Raw genomic sequence first — 22,569 nt, forward strand, 5'->3', positions numbered from 1 at the left:
CCAGGGTGCAGAGCAGAGGGAATGTGAGGGTCTGAGCTCAGCCTGTGCCACAGATTGAGGCTATTGAGTGCTGCTGCTGGTGGCCCACAGCCACCCCTGGCTCTGTTCCTGCTGTGGGGGGAGCAGACCCCTCCAGCTGTCACCACGTGGCTCCCTCTGCACCTGGGGACAGTGCTCTCCACATGGGGAGTGCCACTCCACACCAAAGGTCTCCGATCTTTTGGCTCCCAGGGTTTTTTGGCTCTTTTGGGCAGGAATTTGTGAGCCTAATGCAGGCTGTTGTGCTGGCAGACTTGCAGGCTCTCCATGGCAACTCTCCCTATACACAAAGCACCATATGGCTTTTTTTGGAGGGGGAGGGAATGAATCCAGCAGAGAAATCAACCTTTGTTTGTGGTGCTGTTTGTCTTTGCTCTCTGTGACTCACGGGGAGGTGGAAGCATGGAATGCTGGCTCTTGAGCATGGCTTGTGCTGGCCATGCCACCACCAGGGTGCAGGTGACCTCTCAGATGGCCTTTCCTGGATTTTTACACTGGAATTTGCTGTGAAAATAAACCCATGGTACACAGAGACCCCCTCTTTGGGCTGGGCTCTCTGCACACAGAGGCAGATGGAGCAACAAGGATCCTGTTGACGCCCAGCATGTTAATCCCTGAAGGGCTGGGAAGGCTCCAGAGCTCCTGGTTTGGGTAGGAGCTGGGCAGGAGGCAGGTGATGGATGGCAGGAGCTGCCTGTGCCTGTGCTCTGCCCACGCTTCACACCCCTGATTCCAAAAGGAAGCTTTCACTTGCCTGCAAATCCTCCCTTTTCAAGCCCCTCTGGAAGAAACAAGGAGAATAAATATCTTTATATATGTCTGTAGAAGAGTAGGAAGTGTTTGTGTGTCTACTTGGAGGGGGAGGAAGAGAAATGATGAGGGAATAAGGAGAAGGGAGCAGCCTGTGCCTTTGGGATATGGTTCCAGGGCCTGCTGTGGGGTGCAGCAGGATCTCTGGAGATGGCTGGGACCTGACCACTGCCTGTGGTGGGCAGGAGAGGTGCCTGCCTGTCCCCTCTGGGTGGTGTGACACAAGTTGCCTCCCAGGAGCACTGTTTGGTTTTGGTTTTGCCCTCAGATGTGGGTAAAGGTTTCTCTTGGTCGCACCCACTGAGGTGAGCAGGTCACTGTCCACATCCCCTCCCTGCTGTCAGCCACCAGGCTCCAATCACAGCATAGCACCAGGGATGATTAATGGGAAAAGTCCTCCAGATTGTAGGCTCGGGCTCACAGGGGGAGCTGTGCAGGTGGGGACAGAGGGACATTTGGGGAGAGGGACAATGCCATCTTCAGATTATAGAATCATTAAGGTTGGGAAAGACCTCCAAGGTCATCAAGTCCAAGGTCCTCCTGTGCTAGCCCAATAGTCAGAGCAGGAGTAGCCTTGCCCTGAGCAGGGTGCCCAGGCAGCATCAGCATTTCCAGCTGTATCCCAGGGCCCTGCTCTGGCTTTGCAGCTGGAGGGGAGCTCAGAGCAGCACCACTGCTGCTGCCACAGTGGGACAGCAGTGGGATGTTGAAGTGACCAAGAGCACCTTTCCCCTACTGCAGCCCTGACCCTGTGGAGCACAGCATTGGGTCTGGCCCTGGAAAAGCAATTTGGGTCATTCCTGGAGTGGATTCACAGCCTGACCCTGGGAGTCGGGCCCTGGTGGGGGGAGGGATCATTTCTTGGTGCCACATGTTCAGCTTCTGCCACCCCAGGGAACCCCTCAGGTTGGTGGCTGCAGTCTCTCCTGGTGGCTCCAGTATCTCCTGGGTGCCCACCTGTGTGTGCATTTAATGGTCAGCTGAGAGGCCCTGGGGATGGTGTTTACATGGGAGGTGTTGCTGCAGGCCCATGCCCTAATCAGAGATTCTCGGAATGCTTTGGGTTGGAAGAGACTGTAAAATGCATCTCATTCCATGGGCAGGGACACCTTCCACTGTCCCAGGTGCCCCAAGCCCTGCCCAGCCTGGCCTTGGGCACTGCCAGGGATCCAGGGGCAGCCCCAGCTGCTCTGGGCACCCTGTGCCAGGGCCTGCCCACCCTCACAGGGAACAATTCCTAATTCCCAATATCCCATCCAGCCCTGCCCTCTGGCAGTGGGAGCCATTCCCTGTGTCCTGTCCCTCCATGCCTTGTCCCCAGTCCCTCTCCAGCTCTCCTGGAGCCCCTTCAGGCCCTGGAAGGTGTCCCTGGATCCTTCTCTCCAGGCTGAGCACCCCCAGTGCCTTGATCACCCCCCAATCCCTTGACCTTTTACCAGATGTATGAAATGACCACAATGAAAAATGGCCTTTCTTGACACCTGGAGAGGGGCCCAGAGCGGGAGCTCTGCCTGTGAGAGGCTGGAACTGTCCCATCTGGGCAGCCACAGCAGGACAACCTGTGTGTCCCTTTGAGGGGCTGGGGAGGGGGCTCTGAAGGGCACAGAAAGGTGCCCCCTGTCCCCCCATAAATCCTTATGCATTCCCTGGGAGCATGGCCAGGTGCCTCCTCCTCCTCTCCGCGCCCGCTTCCTCAGCAGCCATGGCAGCTCCGAGGCGTGTGGGCTGTTTATTTTGGGACTGCAGCACTGCTCCCGATCCGGTGCCTCCCGCCCGGGATCTAGGCCGTGTGCCGGATCGGCCATTAGCTGCTGCCTGAGGGAGCACGGGGAATTCTCGCTCCTTTCCTCGCTGCAAGGGCCGGGAGCAGCGCTGCGGACGGGGCTGTGGGCTGGGAGGGGGAATCCATGGGGAGGCTCTCTCCACAGGAATCCATGGGGAGGCTCTGTCTCTGCAAAGCTATTTTTGTGTGGAAGCTCCTGATGCATGTGGCCACAGGAGGAGCAGAATTCATGTGGATGCTCTGTCTCTGCAAAGCTCCTGTTTTTGTGTGGATGCTCCTGGTGCTTGTGGCCACAGGAGGAGCAGAATTCGTGTGGAGGCTCTCTCACCGCAAAGCTCCTGTTTTTGTGCTCCTGATGCACGTGGCCACGGGAGGAGCAGAATTCACGTGGAGGTTCTCTCCACAGGAATTCATGTGGAGGCTGCAAAGCTCCTGATTTTGTGTGGACGCTCCTGGTGCATGTGGCCACGGGAGGAGCTGAATTCGTGTGGAGGCTCTCTCCAAAGGAATTCATGTGGAGGCTGCAAAGCTCCTGTTTTGTGTTCCTGATTTTGTGTGGACGCTCCTGGTGCATGTGGCCATGGGAGGAGCAGAATTCATGTGGAGGCTCTCTTCACAGGAATTTATGTGGAGGCTGCAAAGCTCCTAGTTTTGTGTGGATGCTCCTGCTGCATGTGGCCACGGGAGGAGCAGGATTCATGTGGAGGCTCTCTTGCTTCAAAGCTCCTGTGTTTGTGTGGAGGCTCTCTCGCTGCAAAGCTCCTGGTTTTGTGTGGAGTCTCTCTCGCTGAAATCTCCTGTTTTGTGCGGTCGCTCCTGCTGCGGGCGGCCGCGGGAGGAGCAGGCGCCGCACCGCGGAGCTGCAGCCTCCTTCCCTTCCCTGCCGTTCCCATGGCACTTGGCTGTCACACACGCACACACATCCCAGGCATTCCCTGCCCACAGCGGGATTAAAGCCTTCTGGGAGAGGAATGAGAGGATGCAGGGAACGGAGATAGGGAAAGGAATGGAGGGGTAGGGATGAAGCCAGGAGCCAGCCCCATTGGAGCAGCAAGGGGTTTGTAGTCTCTGAGGCAGGGAGAAGCACGGCCATTGCCCTCAGCCCTGGGGCAGGTGGCATGTCTGGGAGCACAGGCCCTTCCTGAGGGCTGGAGGCGCCGGTCCGTGCACACAGAAGCTCCTGTCCCACCGCTGTCACACCTCCCAAACCCACCCTGGGCATGAGGATACAGATTTCCCTCTGGGTGATTGCAGCTGTGTGTTTTTTCCCCCTGCAGACCCTGACAGCCAGCTGTATGATATGGGATATACCCCCGAGGAGGAAGCCCCGGCCTGCCCCGATGAGTTTGATGATTTCGTCACGTTTGAGGCAAGTATGAGCTCTGTTCGTTCCCATAAGTGTTGGCTGCACGTGGAGTGGGATTTGGGCATGGAGGCTGTGCCTGGGGAGAGGGGAGTGTGCTGTGACAGGGCTCAAGGATGCTGAACATGTGAACACAAGTTCAGTCTCTGGGTGATGGGCCCAGAGAAGCTGCACCAAGCATTTGGTGCTGTTTAAGTTAAAATTGGTGTTGATGAAACTGAAAGAGCAGAGCACAGTGCTCTGGGTGGAAAGGGAGTCCCTTTCTGTGGTGAAACACTGGTGACATGGGAAGGGGACCTGCTGCTCTTGGGTTTGTCTTTCTGCTGGAGTTTCTGAGCCTGGAAAACCTGAGCTTGGCTTTGAGATGTACCAGCCAGGAGAGGCACAGCAGAGTAGGCACAGCAGAATAGAGGCACCAAATGCTGACATTTGGTGCTGTTTGGCCAGTAAAAGGCACAGTGGAGGACAAAAATCTACATTTTCTCTCTATTCTTGGGCCTGATGAAAGCTGTTTCTCTGATTTGGGTTGTTTTCCTCTAGTTAAATTCTCCATGCCTTGGTTCCCTCCTGCATTCCTTACCACAGGAGCACGTTGCAGCAATCCTGCTGTTCCCAGCTGGAAAGGACAGACCTCTTGTCTGTGCCTGGGGGTTTTGGGCTTGGCTTGGAAGGCTTCACCCATTCCTGCTCTGTGCCTTCCAGCCTGGAGCAGGAGGTGCTGCAGGAGCCTTGGGAGCAAAGGGATGGCTGGGTCCCTGTCCCATGTGGGGACTGAATCACTCCCCTCTGCTTTTTCTTTTCCAAGCTTGCCTCTTCAGGGGTGTGACACCTGGGTCATGGTAGCTTGGCTGTCTTTGGGGTTGTCCTGTGCAGGACCAGGAGCTGGGCTCTGATCCTTGTGGACCCCTTTCCACTCAGGATATTTTATGATTGTTTGTGATTTTTATCACACTATTTGTTGCTGGTAATGAGACTCCTGACCTGCTTTGTATTTGCATGCAAATGTATTTATCTATATTTGTGTGTATTTTTGCTTGGTGTAGTCTGTAATACATCATTTTGGACTTGTGATTTCTTGATAAAAGGTTAATGATAGCCTGGGTGTTGGGCAGCTGGTCCTAAAATCATGGAATTATTTGGGTTGAAGGTACCTTAAAGATCATCCCATCCCACCCCCTGCTATGGGCAGGGACACTTTCCACTGGCCCAGGCTGCTCCAAGCCCCATCCAGCCTGGCCTTGGGCACTGCCTGGGATCTAGAGGCAGCCACAGCTTCTCTGGGCAAGGCTGAATATTGGTTTATTTTTCCTTTTTGAAAGGTAGTTCCAAGTCCCAGGAACAGCTGAGGAGAAGTGGGACAGGAGGGCAGGCAGGGAGATGGATTTCCTTGCTTTTTAGGTGGTGCAGGGTCACATATGTGCGTTTTAACACTGGACTGAGCAATGTGGAGGCTGTGACAGGAAAAGGCTTCTACTTTTTGCTCCTCAGACCTGTGTCAAGGGAGCATCTTGCCTGAGATTCCAAGCAGGGATGTTTTCCAAGGGCTAATTTAACATAGATGAGCTCTGTCAGTGCTGGGAGCTATTCTGGGCAGCAATACCAACAAGGCAGGTGTGTGCCCCACTGGGATGAAATACTTCTGCTGCTGGGCCAGCCTTTCCTTGTAAAGACAAGGTGACCCAAAGGAAAAAGGTGCTGAGTCCTGAAATCTCCTTTTCCAAAAGACCTGAGTGGATTTTTATACTGAATTCACATCTAAGGGACAGCTCTACGTTTAACATGCCGGGGAAGAATTATCCTTGTTGTCTTGGATACATGATTTGAAATCATTTCCAGCCTGCCAGGATTTCGTAGAGGTTCTGCAAATGAGAACATGCTCAAGAAATACCACTCAGCCTTGGGAGTGTAAAAATAAACTGGAGTCTTGGGGAGAGGGGGTTTTTGTTCTCTTCTGGCTGAGCCGTGAGCTCCCAACGTGCCTTTTATCCCACACGTCCTGGAGTGCTGTGCTTGGAACGCTGGAGCTGGCCCAGGGAGGAAGAAGCTGTGGCACAAAGCATCCTGCTGGGAGCAGCAAAGGTGTGTTCCTTGTGGGAGCACTGGGAAAAGAGCTGGAGAGGGCTCCAGCATTGCCTTCTTCCTTAGGTGCAGCAGGGAATCAGCCAGGCTGAGAACAGAATAAAGAGCTGTTCCCAATACCTGGAGTCCCTCTTGCTTGGAGTCTCCATAAGAGATGAGGGGGGGAAAAAAAATCACCTTTCAAATTGAAACCATCACCTTTCTTCAGAGTAAACTTCTCACTGCACCAAGCAGCAGTTTGGGCTCTGGGGTATCCCTGTGTCAGCCCTGGGAAGATGCTGCACAAGGACACTGAGCTAAACACACCCCAAAACACACCTGGGACACCTCAGGCACTGCCTGAGCCCCTCTGGCTGTGGCAGGGCTGTGGGGGGAAGTGGCACAGCCGGGATTTCTCCTCCCCTGTCACATCAGAGCTGAAGGAGTTGCTGCACTTGCAGAAGTGCTGGGAGCAGTTTGTGGTTATTCAGTGGAGCAGTGGCTGTGGTCCCTCTTAAAGAGCCCAAAATCCCAGTGGCTGGAGTGCTCAGCTCTTCCAAGGGCTGGGGTCTGACAGGAGCTTTTCTCCTCAGTGTTTGTTCAAACAAGTGCAAACAAGTGCTTTAAGCAGTCTCCAGGAAAATGTCTTCTCTTTGGTAATGAGGTTGCTCTGCTTGATGAGTCATGTCCTGTTCTGATGACTGTCATCAGGAGAGCTCAGCATCCATGGAAAGCCCTGAGAGCCCAGAGCTGGGGACTTTGACCCAGTGTTTGCTCTCCAGAGAGAGCCACCAACACCTGCTTCCTCCAGGAGGAGACTGGAAGGGGACAAGGTGTGAACTCAGGAATTTGTAATGTTGGATACTGCCCCAGTTCAGCCACTGGTGTGGCTCTGGATGTGCCATGGATCTCCTGGCTCCTCTTGCACCATTCCAGGAGTGGCTCTGGATGTGCCATGGATCTCCTGGCTCCTCTTGCACCATTCCAGGAGTGTCCAGCAGACACCAGTGGCTCTGGATGTGCCATGGATCTCCTGGCTCCTGTGGCACCATTCCAGGAGTGGCTCTGGATGTGCCATGGATCTCCTGGCTCCTGTGGCACCATTCCAAGAGTGGCTCTGGATGTGCCATGGATCTCCTGGCTCCTGTGGCACCATTCCAGGAGTGTCCAGCAGACACCAGTGGCTCTGGATGTGCCATGGATCTCCTGGCTCCTGTGGCACCATTCCAGGAGTGTCCAGCAGACAGGGCTGTCTGTTAAGGTGCTTACAGAGAGGATTTCTGCTCCCATGGCTCCACTGAGACAGCAGCTCCTGCAGCCACTTGGCTTCTCATGCCTCCAGCTGGGCTTGCAGGGGGCTCATCCCAGTTTCTGCAGCTCTTCTGTGACACATTCAAGAGGAACCTCATCCCTGGGCACCCATCTGGAGCAGGGAGAGCATCACCTGCCTGGGATCCCCTCCCAGTGTGTTCCTCCTGCCTCAGGTGGAAGCATGGTGGTTGCTGGGTGAGAAACCACCAAAAACTAATGACAGCCTTCCTGCTTTGTCAAAGTCACATTGAAGAGAGCTTGGATCTTTCCCATCTGGACACCTGAGCCCTTTTTTCCCCCAGGCTGGGCTGGCACAGCTTGGCTGCTGACTGCCTGGAAGGTGGGAGTTCTCCTTGCATCCCTTGAGAGCTCCTGTGGTGCTTGTGACTCAGTGCTGAGGCAAGGACTCGTTTGGAATGCTCTGGGGAACATGGAGGGGAATTTGGAGTTGGTTTTCTTGGGATCATGGAATCATTTAGGCTGGCACAGCTAAGGAATGGAGCTTGGAAAGGAACTCCAAGCTCAACCATCAGCCCAGCACCACAGGGATACCCACTGTGCCTTGCCCTAGGGTGAGGCTCTGCCCCTCTGCTCTGCTCCTGGGGAAGTGCAGAGGGGGGAGGATGACTCTAGAAACAGGAAAACGAGGCATGAAAATGCTGGGATTGGGCTGGGATGGGCATGGAGCTGTAAGACTTCAGGTGGGCTGGAGAAGAGGCACAGCCAGTGCCCTGTAAAGGCTGCCTGGGAGCACCATAAATACCCCAAATAGGGATTTTTAGCCCTGGCACTCGTGTTCTGGGCCAGCAGGGTCAGAGGAAGGCTCTGGTTGAGCTCTGCAGGACAGGGCAGCGTCAGCCCTGCGGCTGCAGTGCCTTGTGCAGGACTGTTGCCCTCTGCTGGGCAGCTGCCGTGGCTCCTGCTGGAAGCAGCCAGGAAAACGCAGCCACGAGAGGGGAATTTGGCTTTCCCTGGACGCCTGCACCGGCCCAGGCACGTCCCCTCTGGCTATTTGTCTAGCAGGGAGTTGTACAGCAGGGAAGGAGCGGATCTGGGGAGGAAAATGGGACTTGGGCACGTCCCAAGTTTTGTGTATTTTGGGAGTAGGAGTTACTCCTGGCTCTCCCAGCCTGCCTGCCTGCCTACAGGTGCAGCTGGGAGAACTCCAGCTCAGAATATTCTGTGACATTCTGTGCAACACTGAGCAGCAGCTTTAGGGCCAACACATCAACTCTGGGAAACTTTAACTCTGTTAAAGCCAGGCTTGTTTTCCATGTTGAGCAATTGAACTTAAGGCTTCTTTGAGGGCAAAAATCCACATTGCTGTGTTTCTCCAGCTGCTCAGATCTTCTGCAAAGGGGACCAGGGACTTGCAGAGCCCCAGCTGTGTGTTGTAACACAGAAGCTGTTGTGGGAGCACGTGGGGGCCTGCTCCCAGAGGCATCACTGTCATTCCTGGTGCCTTGTGTTTTGCAGGGAGCCCTTGTGGGGTGGCTGTGGGATGTCATAGTTGAGATGGTCACAATACAAAGCCACACCCCATTTTCAGAAAGCTTCAAACCTGTTTTTATTCTAGCATTCATGCTTTTTATACATTCTTACAAAACTCCTAAGTTTACACTTTACTCATTGGTCAGGAAAGACAAACAAAGTGCTCATTGGAATAGACAGTTGCAGGTTTCTCTTATTTTTCCTTCTTTCTTTCTTGGTTTCTATGTCAATGACCTCGGTAGGAAATTCTTCCAGGGGCAAACATGGATCCTCTTATCAAGCTTCTCTCTGGCTCACAGGAGTCACTGTAAAACCTCTTCCACAGGAGGAGGCTGCTGCAGGCTCCTTGTGTCCCCTCCTGTGGACCTTCTGAGCCCTCCTTTCCTAGTGCAGAATTCCCAGGAAGATATTTTCCTTCCCAAAGGCAGAGCTGGGCCTGGTGAGCACAGAACCTTTGGGAGGGCCCTGCTTTGCAATCTGTGGCATTTTAAGTGAGATTTTTTCCCTCCTCTTCCTCTCCATACCACTGTTACCACAGGGTGCATGTCTGGCAGGGACTAGCCAGGCTGAAAAGATGGGGTTGAGCTTTGGGAGCCCCTCTGAGCTGTGCAAGGGGCTCAAAGCATCAGCACAGGCCTGGGTTCAGCTGTTCCCTGGCTGTCCTAACCCAGCTGTGAAGGGCTTGTGGTTGGAATGGGGACGTGGAGGTGAGAGCTCAGGTTTTCTGTACCAGAGCCATTCCCACCTTCTGGAATGGCCTCTGCTCACAGGGCTGACCAGAAAACACCATGAATGAAATGGTCACAAACCTCTCTCCAGGGGCTGGCTGCTGGAATTGGTGATCATTTTGTCCTGAGCAGCTGGTAGGCTTGAAATCTTGCAGGTGGCTGGAGCTGCAGGGCTGTAGAATGTGACAGATGCAGTTCAGTGCCTGTTCACTTGTCCTTGGGGAAGAACATGGAGCCCTGAGCATTGTCCTCATTGTCCCCAAAGCCTTTCTGCAGTGAGAGACAAAGGGCCATGAGCCCTGTGGACAGCAAGTGAACAGTCCCATATTATCCTTGTATTCACAGAATCCTGGAATGCTTTGTGTTGGAAAGAACCTTAAGGCCCATCCAGTGCCACCCTAGCCATGGCAGGGACACCTCCCACTGTCCCAGGCTGCTCCAAGCCCTGCCCAGCCTGGATCCAGGGGCAGCCCCAGCTGCTCTGGGCACCCTGTGCCAGGGCCTGCCCACCCTCCCAGGGAACAATTCCTAATTCCCAAGATCCCATCCAGCCCTGCCCTCTGGCCCTGGGAGCCATTCCCTGTGTCCTGTCCCTCCATGCCTTGTCCCCAGTCCCTCTCCAGCTCTCCTGGAGCCCCTTCAGGCCCTGCAAGGGGCTCTGAGGTGTCCCTGGAGCCTTCTCCTCTCCAGGTGAGCATCCCCAGCTCTCCCAGCCTGGCTCCAGAGCAGAGGTTGCTCCAGCTCTCCCAAATCAGTCCATGGTGATAATTTGATATCTTAAAGCCTGAAAATACCAAGGAAATTAATTTATTGTGTAGACTCCCAGCTGTGTAGAGGGAAGGGTGGGAGTGTAAATGGGACAGGGATGTCCCTGAAGGCAGAACCCAAGTGCAGGGCTACGGTGAGAAATTTCTGTGCTGGTCAGAAAAAATCCCATTTGAAGTGTTTGCCCAGTAGGAAATAGGCTGGAAGGAGTTTGGAAAACAAAGTCCTTGGAGCCTTATCTTGAACCACAAGCAGAGTGTGTGAGATTGGGAACATGGGAACTGGGCTGTGGGACACGGGAGGGCTGGGAGCTGAGGGGGCAGCAGTGCAAGCAGAGGTGTCTCAATAAGAGTTGGAGAAGTAAAAAGGGCAGGGATTGGGGTTTCCTATTTCTTTTCAGTGTCTGATTTTGGGCTCTCGTGGTAGTTCAGATGTTCTCTGAGATCCTGAGGCACAAGCAGAGGAGCACAGGGGCTGTGAGCTGCTGTGTGAGGAGCAGGCAGGGGCAGAGCTCGGGTTAAAGCATAACTCCTTGCTGCCGTGCTGGGAGCAGCAGTCTGGGCTGGCCTGGCTCAGGAGCTCACTCCTATCCGGGTCCGGACACCGCTGCTCAGCACTGCCCTCTGCTCCGAGCTCCTCAGCACAGCCAGGATAAATAACCCAGAGCAACGGGGAGAACCTGCTTTGGGAAGGTAATGGAAGGAAATCTGTGTGTTTGTGCTGGGTAGGCAGCGCTGAGGAAGTTTGATGTACGTGTGGTTTCTGCGGAGAGGAATCAGAAAACCTGAGGAAACCCTCAGAACTTGTGGGTGCGAGCGGTGCCGAGGCCTCCGTGGGCCATGGAGAGGGGAAAATCCCATGGATCAGCTCTCCCACAGGGCTGGGCCCCTGTTTGCAGGGGGCAGGCTGGCATTGGGCTGGTTATAACCTTCTCTGGGGTCAGCACTGTCGCTGCCTGCCAGAGACCATCCTCTGAGTCACCAAAAGTGCTCCTGACCTGCCCCTGGTGAGCAATCCAAGCTTTATACATCCCTCTCTGTTCGTGGCTATAAGGAAGGAATTTGTCACTTAACGCTTAATTATTCACCAGAAACACCAGGAAGGCCGAGATAAACCTCGACAGGTCGCTTTCAGATTCAACCTTTTTCTTTGGGGATGGATTCCTGGGAAGTGTGAGCACCCCGAGTGCTCCCAAAACGAGCTTTTATTTTGGAATCCAGGGGAGCGGGAGGAGGCTGCGCTCAGCGGCAGGGAAGCGTGCCGGAGCTCCTGCTCCTTATCGGCAGCTCGGGAACAAAAGGCGCTCTGTTGGGACTCCAGCTCGATCCTTAAGTCTCCCGGCTCCCCTGGACTTTGCTTCCCTCCTGCCTCGCAGAAGCAGCTCCCGGAGCTGGCCCTGGCTCCGGACAGGATGTCTCCACAGGTGGGTTTTTGCGAGCTGATACAAAGTGAGGAGGGCTTGGATTTCCAGAGGGACCAGGTTCAGCACTGCAGGTGCCGGGAAGGGGCAGGTTAGGAATGCACCTGACTTGTTACATAGGCAGATCCACCTGATTTTTTTTTTCATGAGAATGGTTTAGATTAAAAGAGGAGAGATTTAGATGGGATTTTGGGCAGGAATTGTTCTCTGTGAGGGTGAGCAGGCCCTGGCACAGGGTGCCCAGAGCAGCTGGGGCTGCCCCTGGATCCCTGGCAGTGCCCAAGGCCAGGCTGGACGGGGCTTGGAGCAGCCTGGGACAGTGGAAGGTGTCCCTGCCATGGCAGGGGTGGGACTGGGCAGAACTTTAATGTCCCTTCTAACCCAAACTATTCCACAATTCTGTGACTCCCTGGGCTGCAGTGTAGCTTCACACTCCTCTCTGCCAGGGTGTCCCTGGGGAGCTGGGCCAGCAGGGATGGTGCCTGCTGGTGTTTGGGGTGCTGGGGACAGCCTGCCAGCTGTGGTGTTCTGTGAGTTGGTTTGGGGTTTGGTTTTGGCCTGGGTGAGTTTTCAATTTGCCCCAACAGATGCAGCACATTTCTCTTGCCCAGCCTTGATGGAGTGTAACAACCCCAACTCCAGGGGCTGAGCTGTGCAAGCTGCCTTCACCCAGGGCTGAGCAGAGGCTCCCAGGCTTCCCTGAAAAGCTGGCATTGCCTGGGTGTGTGGGAAGAGGGCAATTTTGGGACCCAAAGTGGCATCCCAGAGGCTGAGCTGCCCTGGGCCAGCTGCATTCATGTGGGACTATAAGCACAACATTGTCCCTTCTCCCTGGCTCCCAGCCTGGCACCACCACCACTGTCAGGGCCACAGGGTGTCCTTGGAGGGGGATTTTTGTAGCTGATCTATCTCCTCTGCATCCTGTGCACAGTCAGGGCTGGATTCTTCAGGAACAGGCTCACACTACTGGGAAAACAGAGTTGTTTTTCCTTTTCCTTGTCACTCACCTCCCCTCCCAGGCTTCCGAGTGTTTGTGTTCAAGGACAGCAGAGCTTTAGGATGCCAGGACAGCTCCAGGGACAGCCCTGCCTGGAAGGAACCTCCCTGGAAGTCAGACTTTGCCCTCCTTTCCAAGGCAATGCCTTGGCTGAGCTTGTGCTGAACCTTCTGTCCCTGCCTGGACCTTGGAGGTGATTCCCAAGAATCCCTCTCCTCACACTTCAGCAGCTTTTTTAAAAATCCATATGGTTTTATAGCACTCTACAACATCTAATTAAGTAATCTTTACTCCCAGATGTCATCAGATGCCTGGGATGGGTGAGCTGCTGCTGGAGAAGGCTCCTAAAGGCACCTCACCTGTCTGATCAGGGCACATTACATCATCCCAGTGCTGACTTCACCATTAATTTCCTTTTAGAAGCAGGAGTGCTCACCTGGGCTCTCAGATCCCTGAGCAGGCAGAGATGCCTCTGGGTGGCCCCTGTCCTGTCAGCCAGGTGTGGCTCTGGGGAAATACCTGCTGCAGGAGCTGGATTTGGGATTGGTACCTCCATCAAACCCTGATCCTGTTCCAGCTCAGAACTCTGCGTGTGCCTGAGTCCCAGGTTTAATGTCTGAGCTTTGCCTGAAGCACTCAGGGTGTGTTTTATTCGATAAAAAATCAAAATGTACTGATATTGGTGACACCAGCCCCATCCTGAACGTGTCACTGATGTTCCTGGCAAGTTCTTTGGGGTAGGTGTAGCCCAACCTGGCTGCCCTGAGCCCATGGATGTTTTTTAAGTGTGTATTTTGCTTTTTTAAGCTGGAAAAAATGTTAACTTTCTGCTCACAGGAAGGCAAAGCTGGCTGAAGGAGAGCTGTGGCAGGGGGCTTTGAAGGGTCAGTGCACAAACCAGCTGCTCATGAGGCCATAAATAAGAACTTTCTGTACCCACACACTTGCCCAGGGACAGAGATTTGGCTCTGGCAGGCATTTGGCAATACCTGAACCCCCTTGGTTTGCCTATCTCTTCCTGGCATCTCTTCTTGAGGTTTAGTTACTGATTCTGTGGTGAAATGTGCAGCAAAGTTCTCCACGCTTGTGCTCAGGGGAAGGACTTTGTTTACAGCTTCAGCTGCTTCTTAACTCATTGTCCACACTGGTTTAATTTTAATAGGGCTCTCTTGATTTTGAAACCTCATCTAGGCTGGTATCAGGAAAAATTCAATTTTTAGGTAATAAATTGATGCATATCTTTGGTATGGCTGAAGGATAATGGTTGATGCCCTGTGCTTCTCTACTCCAAAAGGCTTGCTCCCAAATCCAGCCTGTCCATGTGTGCATTTCCCACCAAGAAGGTGTTTTGGAACAATTTGATAGAGAAATCATAGAATCATGCAATGGTTTGGGTTGGAAGGGACCTTAAAGGTTCTCTTGTTCCAACATCTGACTAAGGGCACTGTTCAGCTCCTGCTTTGCTTCATGTTGAGAGGGTCAGCAGTAACCACAGCAGGGTTTCTAATCAAATTACTTGTGAATTGGAGTGTTTGCAGGTTTTTTGGCTTCTTTCAATAGTTGTCTTTACTCTGTGCTTATTATAATACTTCAATTTGCTCATTATAATACTTCAACCTGTGTTTAAATGTAAGCTTTTCCAGTGAGAAGGAGGGGGGCGGGGTTGGTATTTTAAAAACAGCCTTTATTTTGTAGTGTGCAAGCAAAATTCTTTCCAGTTTGCCATGAAATCTTTTTCAAACAGGCAGAAGGGAGGGGAATGTGCAGCTGGGGGTGGCTGGTGTCACCTCTTGGGCTCTCTCTGTCTGTGACCAAGCCAAGGCAGGTCAAGCCTCTGCTTCCCCTTGTCCCTCCTGCTGGAGCATTAATGGTGTTTCTAGAAAGTGTAGCATAAATCCAGTAAAGCACTTAAGCAAGTCCCAGCTTTAGGTGTGTAAGTGGTTTTGGTGGATTTATGCATTTTTAAGTGGGTGGGGGCTTTAGAGGCCTTTGTTTCTCTCTGCAAGACAGGCACAGGCTCTGCCTGCTGGAGTTCCCTGGAGCAGCCCCTGACTTCAGATTCCAGCTCTGGGCAGGTTTGTGTGGTGTTTAACTTCAGGGAGGTGTCCTGGAGGTGCTGATGTCCACAAGCCAGGTGGAAGCTGAGCCAGGCTTCCAAGAGGAGCTCCTGGCTGTGTCCATCCTGCTGAGTGTGGTGGGCACAGGGCTGGGAGAGCAAAGAAGGGCTGGGCTGAGTCACTTGGCTGCTCCCAGTGGCTACATGGAGTGGGAATTGCTGGGATCAGCTCTCTCTCCAATCCCTTCAGGGTTTTCTATCCCTTTTTGCCTCTGGAAGTGTCCAAGGTCAGGCTGGGTGAGGCTTGGAACAACCTGGGGTAGTGGAATAGGCAGGGAGTGGAATGAGATGGGCTTTAAAGTCCCTTCCAACCCAAACCATTCCATGATTTTATGAATACATAAAATACACTTTGAGAAACGTGATTTTCTCCAAAATCCTTGGAAAAAGCCCTGAAAGCTGTTCTGAGTGCCCTGGCAGGGGTAAAGGGTATTGCTTCAGTCGTGCCCACATTCAAACTGCTGCTGCTTTGCTCTGCTGCTGTGCTGGAGGGGCAGCTGAGCACATGGGATCCCACCAGGTGAACTTCAGGAGGAGCAGAAGGCTTTCCATGGGCAGCTCTTCACCTGGAGCCTGGCAGGAGGGCTCCCACCCCTCTGCCCAGCCCCTCCAGTGACAGGGATCAGCTGGAGCTCAGCACCAGCACTGGCAATCCCAAAATTCCTTGATTTGCTCCGAGGCTGAGGAAATCCCCAAATGCTAAGAGAGGGGCTGGCACTGTGAGGGGTAACAGGAGCTTTGGCTTTTGGAGGGTTCTGCTGCTGTTGCCATGGTTCTCCAGAGATCAGGATCAGAAGGGATTGTCCCTGCCTGTGTGTGGGAGCAAACAGGAAGGACTGAAGCTGAACCTGCCTGGGGTACAGAACTGGAAAACTCAGTTCTCCTTGCTCTATAAATCTTAAAACCCTGCTGCTTTCCCAGAGCCTGCTCAGTGATGGATTTGAGATGCTGCTCCAGCTGAAGTGTGGGGATTTGAGTCCCTGCAAATCAGAAGCTGTAATGAAGATTTAGAAATGGTTTATTTGCTGTTGAGGGATGGAAGGTTTTACCAGACAGGACAAAAAAAAAGGTGCTCCAAGGGCTAATTGAGGAGTTTTGAATGGTGGTTTTTGCAGGGAATTCAGATTAATAATAGCATGTCCTCTTGGAATGGGGTGGGAGAAAGCAGCAGTGATGGGAACTGCTGAGTCAGCAGTGGGTAATCCCTCCTGCCCTGGCCAAATCCATCCTGGCTCACAACAAAACCTCCCTCCAACTCTTATTTAGTCCCTCTTTCTGTGATCTGTTTCCCAAGCCCTGCAAAGGCTGAGGTGCACCCCGTGGTGCCCACAGAGCAGCACCTGGGCCTGGGTTGAGTTCTTCCAGAGTTTGGATTCCTGTGCTCAGAAATGCAACACAGCCGAAATTCTGCCACAAACCCACTCAGCTGTGAGATCTTATTGTTTTGCTTCTTGTGTATTTGTTTTAAGCAGGCAAATGAGGTGACTGACAGTGCCTACATGGGCTCAGAGAGCACCTACAGCGAGTGTGAGACCTTCACAGATGAGGACACCAGCACCCTGGTGCAGCACGAGATGCACGACGAGGTGGAGACCGACAGCGCCATCGACTCCGCCGTGCACTCGGAGTTCACGGATCCCATCGAGGAGCCAGAGCATGGGTGAGGAGAAACCCCACATGGGCATGGGGGAGACACAGCCCCAGGGATTCACACCCACGTTGTCTTGCTGGAAATTGGGTTGTTCTTCTGATGCCTTGTGCAGGCTGCCCTAGAACAGAGACTGGGCAGAGCTAAAGAATAAAGTAAGGATTTATTAGGAGGGCTCAATGGATGCATCTTGGGCAGCACAAGAGCCCAGCCAGGGCTGCACCCAGGATGAACCAAAATGGTCCCAAAATGCCCAACCAGTCATGGGGTCTCTCACTTTTATAAGTTCTGCTCCATTTGCATATTGGAGTTAATTGTCCAGTTATAGCTCCAGCCCATGCAGTCCCATCCCTCTTGTTTTTCTCTCTCCAGTCCACGTTGTTTGTGCTCTTGGGCCTGAGATTTGGATCATTTGTCCTTGATCCCCAGCTAGAGAAGGAATTGTTTTGTCTCCCTACTGAGCTCACCATCCCCTAATACAAATCCCAGACCCACACACTAAAGCTGTACAGATTATGAAAAATATAAAAGCTAAAACCTGAGGCATCATTTTGTGTTTGTAACAACGTGCAAGACCAAAATAGCTCTTCTGGAGGAATAAGGAGAATAATTAGGCTGGTTTGTGTAGGCTGGTTTGGAGCCCAGCCTGGCAATCTCTTTGAGTTAATCGTTGCTTGCCTTGGGAGATCTTCTGTACCCTCATTAGCATCTTTAACCTCTAAAATAACTTCTCAGGTGATCCAAACACCTGAAAGACTTGCAGTTTTTAATCTATCACTTAAGCCAGAAACACAACATATAATTTTCCAGTCAGGAGGGGAACTCGTTCTATTTTTGTTTTCCCTAAAAACATGCGTGTGCCCTTTGATGTGCAACCACCTCCTGTAATAACTGGTTTGAAACCTCTGCCTGGAGCACAGAAATGTGAGCCAAGATCTCCTTCCCTGGGTCTGAACTGCTGCTGGCAAAACTGCTCCTGGGCCCACCCCATCTTTGGAGGAAAAGTGGGGTTTGGGGTGAAACTGGGATGCTGGCAGGCAGGAAGGCAGGGAAGAAGTCCTTTAGGATCAGAATCACAGAATGGTTTGGGTTGAAAGGGACATTAAAGCTCATCTCATTCCACCCTCTGCCATGGGTAGGGACACCTTCCACTAGACCAAGTTTCTCCAAGCCCCATTCTGGACATGTCCAGGGTTGGGGCAGCCACAGCTTCCCTGGAAAATCTGTGCCAGTGCCAGATTAGTGCCCCAAGAACACCAATCTACACCAAAACCTCTGGAATCATCTTTGCTTAATTAAGGTCTGTAACACAGAGGATGAGGTTTGTCCCAAAACACAAGGCCCAGGGTTGGTGTTCCAGGGTGTGCTTACAGCTCTGCTTTTTGGGAGCCCCAAGCTTCCCTCCCACCCCAAAATCCCATCTGGGGACATCAGAGAGGCAGCAAGCAATGCCAGGCCCGGGGCTGAAAGGGTGCTGTGGATTAGAGCAGAAATGGGATTATCCAGCTGGGCTCTTCTCACTGCAGCAGGCCAGCTCAGTGCCAGTTAAATTGGGAGATAATCAGCTGTGAGCTCCCTGCCAGCAGCACAGCACGGGGTCCCTGCAGGGCCATGGCAGCCTGCGTGCGCTCCCGCCCGCTGGGGAAGGCAGCCTGCCTCAGATTCACCTGCCTGTAGGTACAGAACTGCCTGGGGAAACAGGGGGAGAGCAGCTGGTCCCAGGGCTGGCCAAGGCTGGGGTCAGCAGGACAGGAAGGATGGGATTGCTGGAGAGACTCCAGAGGAAGCCACGGGGATGCTCCAAGGGCTGGAGCCCCTCTGGAGCCAGGCTGGGAGAGCTGGGGGTGCTCACCTGGAGAGGAGAAGGCTCCAGGGACACCTCAGAGCCCCTTGCAGGGCCTGAAGGGGCTCCAGGAGAGCTGGAGAGGGACTGGGGACAAGGCATGGAGGGACAGGACCCAGGGAATGGCTCCCAGTGCCAGAGGGCAGGGCTGGATGGGATATTGGGAATTAGGAATTGTTCCCTGGCAGGGTGGGCAGGCCCTGGCACAGGGTGCCCAGAGCAGCTGGGGCTGCCCCTGGATCCCTGGCAGTGCCCAAGGCCAGGCTGGGCAGGGCTTGGAGCAGCCTGGGACAGTGGGAGGTGTCCCTGGACATGGCAGGGGTGGCACTGGATGGGCTTTAAGGTCCCTCCCAACCCAAACCATTCTGTGATTGCCAGCTGTGGGCTTGGGAAGGTCAGATGTCCTTTGTGTGCCCTGTCCAAGCACAGTGAGGCCTTTTCCCAGATTGTTAAATGTGTGCAAATTCCAGACAGCCAAAAACTTTGATTGATATATAGTAGATTTGAAAGGTTTGAAATGGGAAGCTGTGGGAGTGCTGAGGGCTGCTTTTGGTGCCATCAGACCCCACCCAGGAGGACATCTCTGATGCTCAGGGACAGCCAGGGAGTGCAGTCCCCCCAGTGCAGCTGCTGGGCTGAGGCAGAGCTTCAGCATCACTTCTCAGGAGCTCTCAGAGCTCAACATACCTGAAATGGTTTGAGCTTAAAGCTCGTTTAGGCTGTGTGCAGTGAAGATTGGTTGGACTTTGGATCCTGAAGCTATCTGAACCTCAAGATTTGAATAGGACATATAATTTACTGCCCAGGTTGAGGGTTTCCAGGTGCCCGATCAGATCTGTTTCTGTACAGTGCTTATCAAACCACAACCCCAAATTTAGAGTTCTGGGCTTGGGTTTTGCTTCTGAATTATCAATTCCACCCCCTGGCTTCTATTCCTGGAGAGATTTCCACTGCTTTTGGTGAAGGTCTGACTCACCACAGGGATGGATGGGTTCCAGTGGATCCCACTGTGCAATATTGGTGCTTCTCAAGGGCAGGAGGAGTATGTGCAGATGCCCACAAGCTGGGCTGGATTTATTTGTGGTTAAATAGAGATCTGGAGGGTTGACATGTTTTTATTAGCAGGATAAGGGCAAATCCTTTGGATGGAGCAGGTTTTTTGTCATAAATGGCTTATCTGTAATCTTTTTTCCTTTCTGGTTTAGAGCAATCTGCTCATACCCATTTCCCTCTGCTAGCAAGTGCATGGAGATAAGGGCATAGCCAATACCAATTTCTGTAATAAACCAATATTATTATGATTTTTAGCCTAGAATTTTGGAGAGCAGAGCAAGGTTAACCCCCCAAAACACAGAGCTGTGGCTCACAGCCCTGTGGCTGCTTTCACAGCCTGGTTGTTGCAAATCCCTCCTGCCTTTTCTCCAGCTTAACTTGAAAACTTCCATAGGGCAGGAAAGGGGGCTTGGCTTGGTGGGCAGGCCCTGGCACAGGGTGCCCAGAGCAGCTGGGGCTGCCCCTGCATCCCTGGAAGTGTCCAAGACCAGGTTGGACGGGGCTTGGAGCAGCCTGGGACAGTGGAAGGTGTCCCTGCCCATGGCAGGGGATGGAATGGGATGAGCTCTGAGGTCCTTTCAGCCCAAACCATTCTGGGATTCTGTGTCTCCATGCAATAGAAAGACTCTTGCAGGGACAATGACTGTGTGCTGGGCTGTGTCCCCTCAGGAGCAAGGGACATGCCAGGAGCTGTGCTGGGTGTGTTCAGGGTTTGCACCAAGCCTTTCAACGCTGCAGCCTTCTGGCTCTGGTGTTAAAACCCATGGAGCAGCATTCCCCACTCCAGCATTGTCACACACAGTGTTTTCCCAGCAGGAGCAGGGAAAGGGCTCCTTTGTCTTGCTGGGGTCTGTCCCAGCTGTCTGAGCTCTCCCCTCCCCAGCACCAATCCCCCAGGGTTATGGGGTTAAAGCCTTGAGAGGATTAGGCAGCAACGAGCAAGTGTGAGCCTGGCACAGGCTGCTGGGGAACTCACAGCATTTTGGATGGGGCTGGCACATGCCCAGCTCTTTCTCTGCCATGCCAATCACAGAAATTGGTATTTTAGTCAAGCAAGGGCTTGTCACCAACCCTGGGCACTGTCCTGCAAGTCTGAGTGTCCCCAGTTGCAGCTGTCAGTGGAAAACCTTGGTTTGTTGGGGTAAAAAAATCACCATAAACTACCCAGTGGTGCCTGGACTGTTTCTGTCCTGTCCTACTCTGCCAAAATGGGACACATGACTCCCTTGGACATCACTCCCTTGGTGGGGTGGGTTGACCCTGGCTGGACACCAGGAACCCATCAAAGCTGCTCCATCCCTGCCCTCCAGAGATGGACAGGAAAAGAAAATATAACAAAGGGTTCATGAGTTGAGATAAGGACAGGGAGAAATCATTCATCAAATACCATCATGTGCAAAACAGACTCAAATTGGGGATATTAATTGAATTTATTACTGACAAAATCAGAGCAGGATAATGAGAAGTAAAATCAGACCTTAAAAAATCATTCACCCCCATCATCCCTCCTTTCCCCTTCTTCCCCCAGTGGCACAGGGAGGTGGGACTGGGGGTTGTGGTCAGTTCATCACAAATTGTTGCAGCCACTGCTCAGGGAGAGGAGTCAGAGTCCCCCCCTGCCCCAGTGTGGGGTCCCTTGCACAGGAGACAGCTCTCCCTGAACCTCTCTAACCTGAGTCCATCCCATGGGTTCTCCAGGAGCTGCTGCCCCGTGTGTCCCTCTGCTGTGGGGTCACTCCTTCAGGCACAGCCTGGGTCCCCCCCAGGGTCACAGATCCAGCCAGGACCCTGCTCCAGCATGGGCTCCATGGATCTGCAGGTCCCTGCAGGATCCTGTCCCAGCACAGCTTCCCACAGGCTCACAGCCCCTCTCAGGCACCTCCTCTCCAGGCCTGGGCTCCTGCAGGGGCTGCAGGTGCATCTCTGCACCTCCCTGCCCTCCATGGGCTGCTGGGGCACAGCTGCCTCCCCATGGCTTCCCCCCAGGAATCTCAGGGCAGTCTCAGCTCTGAGATTGGCTCTTGGCCCTCTCCTGCCCTGTCCTGCAGAGCTGTTCCTCTCCAGTGTCCTCACCCCACTCTTCTCTGCACTCAGTTCACTGCCCCATCCCTTTTTTGTGTTTCCCTCTCAAATCTGGTATCCCAGATGTGCCATTCCTGGTGGGCCCAACCTCAGCCAGCAGCAGGTCCATCTTGGGGCTTCCAGGGATGGGCTCTGCTAAACATGGGGGAAACTTCCAGGGATGGGCTCTGCTGGACATGGGGGGAGCTTCCAGGGATGAGCTCTGCTGGACATGGGGGAAGCTTCCAGGGATGGGCTCTGCTGGATATGGGAGAGGATTCCAGGGATGGGCTCTGCTGGACATGGGGGAAACTTCCAGGGATGGGCTCTGCTGGACATGGGGGAAACTTCCAGGGATGGGCTCTGCTGGAATGGGGGAAACTTCCAGGGATGGGCTCTGCTAAACATGGGGGAAACTTCCAGGGATGAGCTCTACTCAACAAGGAGGACGCTTCCAGGGATGGACTCTCTGGACTTGGGGGAGGATTCCAGGGACGGGCTCTGCTGGACATGGGGGAAGCTCCCAACAGCTTCTCACAGAATCCACGGCTCCCCTGCCAAGTCCAAAGCCATACTCAGAAGGAGGATGTCCTGGATGCAATGGAATGGCTGCTGTGGTCCCTCTCTAACCTCTGTCTGTCTGTTCCCCCAGGTCCCACCCCCACGAGCTGGCCCTGGGCTCGGAGCTCAGCCACTCCATTGTCACCGTCATCAGGGGGGAGGAGCATTTCGAGGATTACGGGGAGGGCAACGAGGCCGACCTGTTCCCGGACCCTTTGTGTAATGGGGAAAGCAGCTTTGGCAGCTCCTCCTTCCTCTCTCCCAGGTAATGCCCAGCCCTGGTGCTGCTTCACTCTGCTCTGGGGGACAGGGGATTTGCCAGCCAGGGGGCCTGGCAGACTCTGCATCCAACGGGATAATGGGCTTGGAAGTGGAGGAGGAATTCCCTCCCTAGGTGGTTCCTTTCCCTGGTCAGTGCCTGTCCTGTGACACCCAGCAGGAGGTGGAAGAGTTGGCTGCATTTCCAGTGTCACATTCCCACTCCTGTAAGGGATGTGGCTCCTCACTGAGCCTTCCAGGAGA

The 22,569-nt window shown here is 53.6% G+C and overlaps 1 protein-coding gene across 8 annotated transcripts in view; it reads left to right on the forward strand.

Moving 5' to 3' along the window:
- The window catches only part of RAB11FIP3 (RAB11 family interacting protein 3), an 87,222-nt gene that overhangs the window by 41,936 nt on the left and 22,717 nt on the right, over positions 1–22,569 (forward strand). For 2 of the 8 annotated variants that reach the window (XM_071444505.1, XM_071444510.1), the window contains 3 exons: positions 3,910–4,001; positions 16,351–16,541; positions 22,139–22,312. In XM_071444505.1, the coding sequence (XP_071300606.1) occupies positions 3,910–4,001; positions 16,351–16,541; positions 22,139–22,312 (457 nt within the window). Of the gene's footprint in view, positions 1–3,373; positions 3,793–3,909; positions 4,002–16,350; positions 16,542–22,138; positions 22,313–22,569 lie in introns of those variants that run through there. The other 6 variants (XM_071444506.1, XM_071444511.1, XM_071444512.1 and 3 more) reach the window with 5 other exon arrangements.

The sequence above is a fragment of the Agelaius tricolor genome, unplaced genomic scaffold, assembly GCF_023055355.1.
Source record: "Agelaius tricolor isolate 1412-34295 unplaced genomic scaffold, bAgeTri1.0.p SCAF_19, whole genome shotgun sequence".
Lineage (NCBI taxonomy): Eukaryota > Metazoa > Chordata > Aves > Passeriformes > Icteridae > Agelaius > Agelaius tricolor.